The sequence below is a fragment of the Amia ocellicauda genome, chromosome 1 (assembly GCF_036373705.1).
Source record: "Amia ocellicauda isolate fAmiCal2 chromosome 1, fAmiCal2.hap1, whole genome shotgun sequence".
In the NCBI taxonomy this organism is placed as follows: Eukaryota; Metazoa; Chordata; class Actinopteri; order Amiiformes; family Amiidae; genus Amia; species Amia ocellicauda.
The window spans coordinates 58,146,200-58,159,022 of NC_089850.1; the positions used below are offsets into that span (position 1 = coordinate 58,146,200).

Here is a 12,823-nt window from a genome sequence, read left to right on the forward strand (position 1 = left end):
TCCTGTTGACAAACAGAAGAGCCTGCTTTCCCAGCTATGATTCACAAGGCCACCTGTCTGCGTTATGTTCCAGCCGGGCAATTCATTACTTAAGTAGTGCATCCTGAATGGAGTCATTTTCTTAATTAGATATTTTCATTTCGACCTTCGTTAGTACAGATTGTTTTGTTGTTGTTGTTTTCTTCTTCTTCTCTACAGTGTTTTCAGCACAAAAGTCTTGGAATGAGAAAAAACTGAGCCAAAGAGAAAAACAGTCTGCTTTTATTGCTGTCTAAACAACTCTGTTCTTGAGGTACATACAAACAGGTTTGCACAGTATCAAACACTCCCACTATAAACACTGGTAGTTCTTCATTGGCCCCTATTGCTAAAGCAGCAGACAACTGGGAAATGCCTAACTCCATCAAGCCCAGACCCCCAGCGCTTGGCACAGGAGGAGAGCGACTGTCTAAGCCTGCCCAGCAGCTTCCCTAGAGCTGAAAACAGCTGAGAGAGGTTTAATTAAGCTAAGAGTTCAATTAAAGGATGCACTGAGCCTAAGTAATTGAGAGATCTGATGGAAAGAAAACCTGAAGACAGAAGGAGGCTACGACTGAGGTGCCCTGGACCACACAAACAAACGGACTCAGATTCCTGTGACACATCGGGCCATTGCAGTGGACTGCTATCGGTGTAAGCTGTTCCGTTGTGACCACCGCCAGATCTTTTTTTTTTGTCGTGAACTCAACAGTATGCATCACGGGCTGACTGTGAGAAAAACAGGTTTAGCTCTGTTGCAAGAGATCTTTAAAGATCTCTCTATGAAATCCCAAACGACAGGAGCTAATAAGCCATTGCAGGTTTCACAAAACACTGTGCTTCTGCAGAAGTCAAAGCGCCCGAGCCGCACAGGCCATTTTCGAGACTGTGCTGCCAAATGCATTGGGACAACAGACAGCTCACAACCCAGCTGTTCACGATATGAGTTAGGGTGCCCAGCGTGACCTTAATGATCACTGTGAAGCTTTTGACAGACAGACAGAGAGGAATAGTTTGCCCATCCTCCAGCAAAGCCTAGATAAATGCTTGGTCTATGTGACTGAGGTCAGGACTGAGAGCAGGGGCCATGAAATATTATCAGCACTTAAACCACTTGTGTTACACCCCCTCCTGTGATATGGTGCATTATTTGTTTACAATTCCTTTGCTGAGTGCCCTGAACAAAGGTGTCAGCCAAATTAACAAAAAGAATAAAACCCTTTAGCCTTAAAGAATAAATAAGAGCGCTAAATACATTAAACAACACCATTCTGGGAAGACTTTTTGCCCCCCAGACGAAGCAGTTTGTTGAGTTGCTTCCCACAAAGTGCTGATTAATCAGCAGATCTGGCAGGCACACGCTACTCAGTATCTGGAGTCAGTGTCCTCCCAAAAACCCTCCCAAAAAAAAACACCATGCAAAGTAACTGCATTATTGTGTCACGAACAGCAAACTGTACCCAAAAGCTTCCCATCTCCTATGCATTAGAAGTAAGGGCTTGCCAGTATCCAATACAGGAAAGTGAGGAAAGGGCTGAGTTGATCGCTGACTCCCCTAGACAGGGTTACAGTGCACCCATCGCTTTCACTATTGCTGGATGGGAACAGAGGAGAAGAGCCTGATACGGTCAGGGATGTGTAGTTGCTAGGCAGTGCACAACACTAGTGCGCTACATGAAAGACATTCTCCAAGTTGGAAGGAATTGAGAAAGGCTGCACACAACATGCGTGGGTGTGTATATAAATACTCTTAGGTGCAAAAGCAAATAAGAAATCACCCAGATGGTAATCGTGGTCTTCGGAGGCAAACTACAGAAGCAGTCCTTCGGGAATAGCACTGAAATCTAGGGCTGATACAACCACAGATAGGCAGAAGGGCGTTAAGGGCAGGACACTTCGGAATGCACTTCAGTCCTGGAGATGGTGACCCATAAACCTGAAGACGCCTGTTGTTCTTTTGCAGCAGTAGATAAACGGTGTCTTTTGGTGAAGAAGACATTGTGAGACCCCACTATCCAGGCGCTGTTGTGGCTATTGGATGTTTTTCGCATGTCATAAGTTTTAATACTATCATACAAAATTCTGAGCTTGTCATTCGGTTTTAATAGATAAATAGTCAAAAACTTTACATAAACAACTTAATTGGTCAATATACGTTCAAAACCGCCCCGTACAGTAGACACTGGGACGCTGCAGTGAAAAGGCAAGGACTTCATTGACCTGTGTGGGTATGTGCACAGCTTTGTCCTGATCCGCACACACCCGCATGTCTTGACAGGCGTATATGCTTTCTTTTTTAAGCTCTTTGAAGTCTCACCTAACTTGTTCGGCTGTTTCCAACCGGAAATCGCCCAGCCTCGCTCCTCCCTGTACCCTCACAGCTGAACCCCGGGCCGCGGTCCCTTATTCCTGTCTCTGGACGCAAATACACCCGCAATGAAACATAAAGACACTGGCAATGGCAGATCAACACTATCGATCGCTCCCCCTCCCCTCATCCCTGTTGAAAACCCCCGTCACAGACCGAGCAGGACTGAGGATCACGCCCCCCGTCAGCGCGCCTCAGCGTCCCGGGCCACCGCGAAGTTAGTGGACTGACCATTCCACACGATGACGTAGAGAAGAGTCCCCTACCGCCTTACACAATCTGTGATGTAACACAATCTGTGATGTAACACAATCTGTGCGTCTGTGGTCCCACACGTCCTGATCACAGATTCCCACACTGGGACCTACGGCGCACAAGACGTGTAGACACAGAAATAGACAAGGGACTATAGATGGATACATATTACTATACAGCGCACACGACTGCTGCGAATCATTACCTAATTAACATACCTGCACATGGGTGGTCTACACCGAGAGAGACTTTCTCTACATGTATCTGACATGCATCTCACAGGCCCGACAGGGACAGGGTCGGCTGGGTACTCACATAGCTGGGATCCCCCGGGGCATCAAGGTGAACCATGCGGCGATCGGAGGCCGGGGGAAGTGAGGGCACAGGGGGCTGCGCGGTTTTCACCAGCCGCCCGGGATCATCGCGTTAAGTCAGCCTCCGAGGGCTCGCACTCGCCTCCCGCTGCCCCTCCGGACCTTCCCCGGGGCGCGCTGTCCTGCGGCACCCAGGTCCACACGGGGGGCATTCAATACAACCTCCTGCGGCTGTAATCGCGGCGGCAGCGCGCAAGTTTGCAGCCCTTTTTGTAACAGTGCGGTCCGGACCCGCAAATAACGGCTCTCAGGCTCGCTGTCACTGTGACGTCGCCTCTGCCACGCCGCTCGCTGATTGGTGGAGCTCCTTCCCCTGACGTCACCCGAGCTCCGCCTCCCCCGCGATCGCCAGGGTGACGGCGGTAAACACAGCGCCTGCTGGCCGACCGTAACCCTCCCAGGAAGCGCGCATGCGCTTTTTCAATCTCATATCGCCGACTCGGACAAGCAAACTGTTCAAACCGGTGGCGTGCGTCTTTTTTTAGGTGTGGCAAATGCATGAAAATGTCCAGTGTTCAGCATCGTTTTTTAATTGGTTTGTAAAATAATGAGCATGTTTTTACCACATGCATCACACTACAGTTGAGTGTGATGTTAGCACAGTTCACAGCACACGCTATTATTATTATGAATAGTAATACTACTGGAAGATCAGTCTGGTTACAAGCTGGCCAATTCAAAGTCCTGCCCAGTCGGACGCACAGTGACGAAGCGACATCCTGGGCCGGGTTTTACTTTATAAGGTGTTGAATATGACGAAAAAGTGATACTTATATAGGCATGCATGTACAGTTTAACATACAAAACGTCAGTACTGATACAAATCTCTACATAATCCGATCTACATGAATCCCAAAATTAACACCAACCAATATAGTTATATAGATATAATATATATCTTTATGAATGGCTCCTTATAAATTAAGAATATATCCGTTTAATGGCAAATCCTGCGTTAAGGCTTGATTCCAGATCAGTCTTGAAAGTATTTTTCATAACTTTTCACAAAGGTCTTCACACACTACTATCAAAACAACAATCTGCGCAGAAACCCGTTTATTTACTAGGTAATACGGTATTGACGTTCCCCAAAAGAGGTCAAACAGGTATAGGCGGCTGGGGACCTCTAGTGGAGGGATGAATGGACTGCAGCAAACTGATTTAAACTGCAGACTCCTGGCGTGAATCGTAACAGATACAGCCGGACGCATCAACCACACAAAATGTTTCATGTCTGTTATATATTCACAGCTGTGCCTTGAAACATGTATATGACATACAGTGTCCCTCCCCTCGCCCTATTTGTCATTAATTCATTTATTTTAATGCACACAAGATTAGCCGATAGACCTCAAGGGTGGCTGACATGCCTGTTGTTAAAATATTATTTTATTGCACAGCTGAAGACTTTACCAAAAGTAGTTTAATTGCATTCTAATCACAACTTAATCACAAAAGGGCAACTCAATCATCACAGGGTTCATAGGGGACATCAACTGCCTTAGTTATTTCTGATTGGGCAAGTCTTGTATAGTGACTGGGAAGAGTCATTTCAATTCACAGCGAGAGGCCAGCAGGGTGTCAGTGGTGCCCAGGGCTGCAGTTCATAACATGACCAGCAGGGTGCTCAGAAGCCACACCCCCAGCCCAGAGCCCAGGACCGCAGTGGCCCCCGATGACAGTCTATCCCCAAACCGGTCCAGGAGCTGCAGGGCCACCCCATTGGTCCAGCCGAAGCCCAGCTGCAAACCGAGAGGGAGATGAGCCAATCAGAGAGAAGAATCTGCAGCGTCACAGAGGTCAATCCATCACAGAGTAAGGTTTTGCCACCCTAGCTCAAAGCAGGGCAATTAAGGTCATGACGGGGGGGTGGGGGGTGGGGGGGAGATGAATCTCTTTAGTCCTGAGTGGAGGAGAAGGAATCCAGTTCTGAAAAGATAAAAATGAACTTTCAAAGTAATAAAATATCCTACCTGAACCTCATACTCCCCACCTCCTCCTGGCTTGCCATCTCCATTCACATCATACTGAGAGAGAGGGAGAGAGAGAGAGGAAATGAATGAGTGTTTGTGGCACAGAGAGGGAAGAAGAGAGACTGAGAGAGGAGGTCTGAGGAAGAGGCAGGCTGTTGAGAGTTTAGGGAGATGCTGAGAGAGAGAGAGAGAGAGAGAGAGAGAGAGATTCACCTTCTCAAACATGGCCTGGTATGTCTTGTAGGCCTTCCTGTTGGTCTGGATCCATTTCTGAGACAGGTCGAGGGCAATCTGCTGAGCACTCTCTGAGCTCAGCTTGGACAGACCTGGGACACAGGCAGGGACACAGGCCGACATCAATAGGAAAGAAGCAGAGAGGAGAAGCGAAGAACAGAAGACTTCAAAACACCGGCACTACTAACTACTACTGACCACTACAAGTACAGGAACTACAGATACTGATACTGAGAATTAAGTAGTGAAACTGAGACAGTCTACTATAGATATCACACATGCAGAGAATTTGTGGAAGACGTGGGCGACCAAGGCCGTGTGAATGTAGACGTGGATTATGTTCTTCCCAGATTGCGGACACCAGAAACAGACTCTTCGGGAGAGGAAGAGGACTACATGTATGACTGAGAGGTGCATCAACTGGACCTGTGCGGAGAAACACGCAGGCATACCCTCTATGATCATGTGCTGCAGGGGAGGCCAGGCATTGGGGTAGTCCCACTGCTGCCCACTATCCGACAGAGACGTGGGCACTCCATTGGGGTACTTCAGGGCACCGCTGGCCTGGAAACACACACATGGAAATGGAGATCAGGGACCGAGGGCGACCCAGGGAGTGTGAAGGGCGGGGGAGGAGGAAAGGGAAGATGGGAAAGACAGAGGGTGGGGAGAGGAGAGAGGAGAAGAAGGGCAGCTGGACAGGGTGGAGAAAGAGACCTAGAGTCATACACAGGAATGGTGGAAGGGGTCTGAGCTGTGGGTGGAGGGGTGTGCCGACCTGCAGGTATTCCAGCGCCCGCTCGCCGGCGCCCGGCTCGGCGTAGCACTGTGCCCACAGAGGGGCCAGGTTGGAGGGGTAGAAGCCGGGGCGGCTGGTGTTGGAGAGCAGGCTGTAGTCCCGCCACACACCCGTCTCCTCGTCCCACAGCACCGCCTGCACCGCCGCCATCCGCTGCTGCAGGGCGTCTTCCCAGTACTGCGCCGCACTCGTGTTACCTGGGAGCGCAGCCAGGGAGTGAGACAGACAGGGAGAGAGAGAGAGGAAGACAGACAGGGAGAGAGAGAGAGGGAGAGGGAGGGAGACAGACCCAGAGTCAGAGAGACACAGGTAAGGTCAGTCACACAGAGAGACAGTGAGAAGTAGAGAGAGACAGGGTGAGAGAGTGAGAGAAAGAGACAGGCAGTACATAGGAGATTAAAACTTTCTTCTTCAGTTTGAAACAGCCGGTCCCAGATCCACAACCCCAGTGTTATGTCCTAGTGCCCCCTGTACCCCTCTCACCCAGTTCCTTGTAGAAGAAGGCTAGTGTCCTCTCGTTCCGGCACAGCAGGGCGTTGAGGTCGACGGGCAGTATGTGGCTGGTCCGGGTGTCGCTCAGAGCCCCCCCACTACCCCTGCCCCCCTCGGCCATGTACCAGCGCGAGGTGAAATCCCAGCCCGACTCTGCCCCCGCCTTCAGCTCCGCCCACAGCCTCTCCTGGGCATCTGGGGACAGAGACAGACCGAGACTCGATTAAGCCCCTTCCACACACCCCCCCGCCTCTAATCAAACCTCATCCTAAGGGCGGCCCCTGCCACCCTCTCCTATTCCCAAGCCTGGCAGTCTTTATGTATTCCGCCATTTGTCAGACATCTTAATCCACTGTCACTCTGCCCCTGCCCTTAGACCTTACCCTGAAAGCCTAACAAACCACAACCACTACATATTCTTTATGATTCAGGGGATAATAGTAATAGCAACAGGATACTCTGCTTTTAAGGTGTTTCCCTTTTCGAGCTGATTACCTTTGGACAGCCCCTGAGCCAGCTCCAGGTCATCAGTGTAGGACTCGGGCCTGACAGGACAGAGGGGTCAGTTTAAGTAACGCAGTTTCAATATCAACAATAAGTAAACAGCCTAAAACTTTCAGAGGTACTTTAAGGCTTTGTAGAGTTGTGCAGTTGGAGGATCACTCATTCACTCAGGGGCGATTCTGGCGCACTGACCCATAACGACCCATTCTGCTCCACGGGAGGGAGGGGGCAACAGTTAAATAATGCAGTTTAAATAAAACATTAATAACCAAGAGCTAAAATATGCAAAATTAATGTATGGTATATTGAATTTCTGTAATTGGAGCAGGTCATTTATTCTCCCACAGGAAAGGGGTGTTTTTCAGTGTGCTAATCAGAAATGATCCACGGAGTTCGCAGGAGGGGAGCAATAGTTCAGTGATACAGTCCCCAGTCCGGACCCTGCGATGTCTCTGTACCTGGGCTGGCCCGCCTCCACCCTGTAGCGGTTCAGAGTGTGACTGATCCCAGCGCTCTGCACGACGACGGAGCGGTTCTCCATCCAGAATTGATACTCCTTCTCCAGCAAGGGCAGCGCAAAGCTGGGGCAGAGGGAGAGAGAGAGAGGGAGAGGCAGGTCGCCGTCGGTCACACAAGCACACTGTCTTCTCGTAACTCAAACACAAAATCATTCATTTCTGCCCATTACATATTACTCTGGCAGTGTGGCCCCCCGCCGGCCCCTTCCTCCACCCCCCTCTCACCTCAGGAAGCTCTTGTCTTGGGTGGCCTGGTAGTAGCTCTCCACCATCAGGGTGAGGAAGGGCGGCTGGCTGCGGCGCTCATAGTACACACGGGCTCCATTGGGCACAAAGCCATACCTGAGACAGAGAGGATAGTATAGTAACGGTCGTGGCAGAAGTTGAAGTTGAAGACTGTTGTTGCAGAAGTGTAATGATAATTATATCCATAGTAGAATTAGTGATGGCAGGGGTGGTACTCCACAGTGGGCGCAGTGAGTGGGAGGCCAGGTGCTCAGTACCTTTCCACGAGGTACAGGAAGTTGCTGATCATGCCCCGCGCCGTGTCCTTCATCTCCGACAGCAACAGTCCGTTGATCACCCAGTAGGAGTCCCTGTCAGCACACAGCGCAGGGGTGTCACTATAATGCACTATAAAGCACAGCACACCATACGACATGACACAGCACAGCCTGGTGCGATGGGAATGCATGCTGCTCACGGCCCCCCATTGCAGGCCCACTCACCAGTAGTAGAGCTCTCTGAAGCGGCCCCCGGGGACAATAAGAGGATGGGGGGTGTAGATCAGGGAGTAGAGCTCAGGGCGGTCCTGGACTTCAGCTCGGACCTGCACACAGACACACAACTTATTAACACTTCTGGGGTAATAAGAGAGCGTTCTGCCATATCTATTATTATTTACTGACAAGAAGTTCTCTCACAATCTCCTCCTCTCTGATCTCCACCCGTTAACCAGCTTGTGTGTTTTTGCGTGTCTGTGTGTGTGGGCATATGCAAGTGTGCGTTTATGCATTCGGCTGTGTGTACGTATGTGTATGTGTGTGTGTGTGAGGGTGTCTCTGTCTGTTTGTGTGTATATTTCCGTACATCCATCTCTCTCTCTCTGGGACTGACCTTCCTGCCCAAAGATTTCCACAGCGTGTGCAGGTCCCGGGCCCAGCTGCGCAGGTCGGGGTCTGTGATGTTCGACAGGAACTCGGGGCTGCAGGCAGAGACAGGTCAGTCAGCCAAAGGGCTTCCATGAACTCCTTCCACACTCACACTTGGAGACAATTATATCACAATGCTGCCTGCCAGTATTGAATCTTCTAAAACTCACTGCATTATGTTGCATTTACATTCTTCTGTTCAAACACCCTGTACTATGCAATGCATTTTAATGAGTTGCCCTGGGTGTCCAAATGAAGGAATAAATAAATACATACATACATTAACAAATACACAGATAGGTTAGTCATTATTGGCGTACATCAGGGAGCATGTGTGCGTGTGTATGTGCAAGGTATTACATGCATGTAACAAAAATGTCCACTATAATTACACTATGGGAGGAATAGAACTAGATGAAGTAACGCATGAGAAAGACCTAGGAGTCTATGTGGACTCCTCACTTTCTCCATCCAAGCAATGTGGGGAAGCAATAAAAAAGGCAAACATGATGTTAGGGTATATTGTCAAAAGTGTAGAATTGAGAACAAGGGCAGTGATGTTCAGACTGTACAATGCACTAGTTAGAGCTCATCTGGATACTGTGGACAGTTCTGGGCTCCACACTTCAAGAAAGATATCGCTGCTCTAGAGGCAGTTCAGAGGAGAGCAACCAGACTTATTCCAGGTCTGAAGGGAATGTCCTACTGAGAGACTGAGGAACTGAACCTTTTCACCCTGGAACAGAGGAGACTACGTGGGGACTTGATTCAAGTCTTCAAAATCATGAAAGGCATCGACCACATCAAACCAGAGGAGCTTTTCCAGATCAGCAGGGACACACGGACCCGGGGACACAAATGGAAATTGGGCTTCAAGGCATTCAAGACAGAAAACAGGAGACACTTCTTCACACACAGAGGCGTCACAATCTGAACAAACTCCCCAGCGATGTGGCTGAAGAAACAATTTGGGAAAATTCAAAAACAGACTGGATAGGATCCTTGGATCACTTAGATATTAATGGACACCAAACGAGCACGATGGGGCGAATGGCCTCCTCGTTTGCAAACTTTCTTATGTTCTTATGTACGTGTGTGTGCATGCGTGTGTATATCTTACTTCTCGTGCCAGTCCGATGGAGTCCAGGATTCAAACTCTTTCCCGGGCTCCTCGAAGAAATCTGTAAGGAACTTCTGGATCTGCTGGGCAGAGAGGATTCCACCTGGAACCGTGGATGTTAGGTTCCGGAAAGCTTCCAGAACTTTCCCTACAAAAAAATGGAGATTCGCAATTTTCTCCCTCTTTTATAAGAATGATAAAGATCAAAATCAACCTTTTTTTGATAAAGTTTCCCATGCAGAAGAATGGCCACAGAGAGCCCTACAGGATCGGTGAAAGTACAATGGATGGATAGATAGATAGATAGATAACGTTTAGGTGTAGAAATCTCGAGGAGGGTCGGAGGCCTATGTACAAGAAAGAAAGAGAAAGCCAAAGTTTGGGCAGTTTTAGGTGTGAGCTGTGCAACTGGGGTGATCTGGACTGTTTGACCATCAAAGCAGTGAATAAATGGATGAGGACGCAGGCCAGGGGACGGACACTGTCAGGAGACGAGGGTGGGGGACCGGTGTACCTGGGGGCTCTTTCAGCTTCATGTCCACAAAGTGCTTGTCATCCGCAAACAGCTTGGCCTCCTGCACCTGCCTCAGCAGCTCCCCCTGGCAGTACACCTCACTGACGGATACAGAGACGGGACGGATGGACAAGGGGAGGGACAGGGAGAGAGACGCAGACCAATCAGTTGACAGACACATTTGGGGGCAAGTCCTTCTGATTAATTGAGCAGAAAAAAAGTTACTCAGAGTGAATATTGTGTGAATATTGAGTGAAATTGTTTTGACTCCCTTCGGCCTTCAAGGACCAGGCTTCCCTTAATTGAGCAAGGAACTGTAATTGGTTAATGAAGAGCTCTGTAGAAATTGGGTTACCTGGGATTAGGGCTCTCTGGGACCAGAGCTGGGCGGCACAGAAACACAGACAGTACGGGGGTGTCCCAATTGAACCAAACAAATTCCCCCTTACTTTGCATGGAGTAAAACAGATTGAAGGCTATTTGACAGTAAGGAGGAAAAAAACAGTGCAGTGCATCCTGGGATAGCATGGCCTGGTATTAGATTTTATTATTATATGTATTTATGAGTGTAATTTGAACGATTACGAGGATGGGGCCTTATCTGTTTGAGACTAATATCACAGATGCGTGGAGAACTTTGTACTCAAGGGTCCTGAGTATTGAACTCAGTTTGAGCTCTTAACCCCCTGAGCAGCGCCACTCACAGCACCTCTCGCTCCTTTGCAAACCTAGGCTTGAACATTTTACACATAGAGCCGACATACTTGTTGTTTTGGGCACGTTTATTTAAAGTTAATTGTTTTGTTTTTTGTTAAAATCACAAAGATTTTAAAAATTTTAAGTGATTTTAAGAATTGATTTTTAAAGATTTTAATCATAAGTATTAAAAAATTGAATTGGTTTTTTTAATGAAAATGTAAAATACTACACCAAATAAAACAGTATAGCATTAAGAGTGATATATTTTAGGTTAAGGTTTTAAAATCCCATTTATTTCAATAAGTCAAAAACAAACATCAAATTTCAATCGCCAAATGATCACACTTATATATGCATAAAACGATACAGGAATGAATTGGTTCATTATATAATTGTCATCTGTTGTGTTGTATGTGTACATACAATTTATATTTGTTTTGTTAATGAATACAGGGCTCCCATATCATTGTGTTATTTTAGAAACAATGTAACCAGTGGTCAATCTTTCACATATAAATGGCATTGCTCTCAGGAACGCTTTGTCTCAGTGGCAGTGGGAATTGTATGGGACGCACACACACACACACACACTGCGGAGTCTATAATAAGGATAGCAGTAAGGCTTTACACACTGCTATGAGTCAACAGAAAATGTGGGATATGCACAACAACCAGATTCACTCAGATTCAATTCAGCGTACATCCAACGCCCAAACCATAATTAGAAATGTGAAAGGAATTAAGTAAAGAACCCCACAGAGCAACGCTGATGCAGCTACTGACACAGTCTCTATTTGTATTGAAAGGGAAGACACGACTGGTAAATCGATGCGTTGCTCGTTCATGTTTTGTCCTCCTGGCTGTGCGAACGCAAGAACCTGACATTCGGTAGGAACGCGGCGTTCGACTCAGTTCATCATGTTCAGCATCTACTCCCGTCCAACTTTCTATTGGGAACAAAATATAAAAGCAACACATCCAGCGAGAAAATGCCGAAGTGGCTGTCGAGAGTAAAGCTTTAGCAGACTGTGACTGGAGCGATCTCTGGACTCTCCTGCCGGCTTAGGATGCTTGCGACTCGGCTGACCCTCACCACCACATCGGAGGGAGAAAGGACTCACCTGTCGCAAGGTGGTGGGAGAGCACACCTGAGCACAGGGAACAGGACGAGGCAGGTCCAGATTACAACCAGGTCCATATCGGCAGGCCAGTCCCAACAGCTATAAAAACAAAACGATCGTTCCCTCTATCTCCGGTTCAGCGTCCAAGCATTTGGAGCGTCATCCATGTATTAATTATGATACAATCATTAACTCAAATGAGCTGCAATGAGTTACAAACAGCAACTGTAGTTAAAGTAATAAACCCCTCTCTGTTCCCACACAGCTCTAGGGTTATTTTTAGTTCTTCTACCACCAGCGATCTGTTCCAACGAGTGTAAGCGATCACTTAAATCGCCGTAGCTGCTGTATTCCGGGTTTGCTTTCTCCACTCCATTGGTTTATGTGCTGCTGACAGTTACAGTGAGGGAAAAAAGTATTTGATCCCCTTCTGATTTTGTACGTTTGCCCACTGACAAAGAAATGATCAGTCTATAATTTTAATGGTAGGTGTATTTTAACAGTGAGAGACAGAATAACAACAAAAGAATCTAGAAAAACACATTTCAAAAAAGTTATAAATTGATTTGCATGTTAATGAGGGAAATAAGTATTTGACCCCTTCGACTCAGTACTTGGTGGCAAAACCCTTGTTGGCAATCACAGAGGTCAGACGTTTCTTGTAGTTGGCCACCAGGTTTGTA

General features: G+C 47.8%; 2 protein-coding genes across 2 annotated transcripts in view; both read right to left on the reverse strand.

Annotated features, from left to right (window-relative positions):
• Nucleotides 1-3,234, reverse strand: part of usp2a (ubiquitin specific peptidase 2a) — a 45,568-nt gene extending 42,334 nt beyond the window's left edge. The window contains exon 1 of the mRNA XM_066710783.1: nt 2,957-3,234. Within this exon, the coding sequence (XP_066566880.1) occupies nt 2,957-2,992 (36 nt within the window). The 5' untranslated portion in view covers nt 2,993-3,234. The remainder of the gene's footprint in view (nt 1-2,956) is intronic.
• Nucleotides 3,235-4,386: 1,152 nt separating this feature from the next.
• treh (trehalase (brush-border membrane glycoprotein)) lies at nt 4,387-12,401 on the reverse strand. Its single transcript, XM_066710824.1, has 15 exons — nt 12,141-12,401; nt 10,321-10,421; nt 9,807-9,954; nt 8,652-8,739; nt 8,264-8,364; nt 8,039-8,131; nt 7,761-7,877; nt 7,476-7,598; nt 7,009-7,058; nt 6,505-6,708; nt 6,001-6,218; nt 5,675-5,786; nt 5,202-5,314; nt 4,989-5,042; nt 4,387-4,757 (listed from the first exon to the last, which is right to left on the reverse strand). The coding sequence occupies exons 1-15, from the start codon at nt 12,215-12,217 to the stop codon at nt 4,620-4,622; spliced, it is 1,737 nt and encodes a 578-aa protein (XP_066566921.1). The 5' UTR covers nt 12,218-12,401; the 3' UTR covers nt 4,387-4,619.
• Between the last annotated feature and the right edge of the window lie 422 nt (nt 12,402-12,823).

Excerpts from the sequence above, each read along its gene's own strand:
- treh (XM_066710824.1), bottom strand. The coding sequence starts at position 12,217 with ATGGACCTGGTTGTAATCTGGACCTGCCTCGTCCTGTTCCCTGTGCTC. Across the intron at positions 8,365-8,651 it reads GGAAATCTTTGGGCAGGAAG|GTCCGAGCTGAAGTCCAGGA; the intron begins GTCAGTCCCAGA and ends GTCTGTGTGCAG. Across the intron at positions 7,878-8,038 it reads TTCCTGTACCTCGTGGAAAG|GTATGGCTTTGTGCCCAATG; the intron begins GTACTGAGCACC and ends TCTCTGTCTCAG.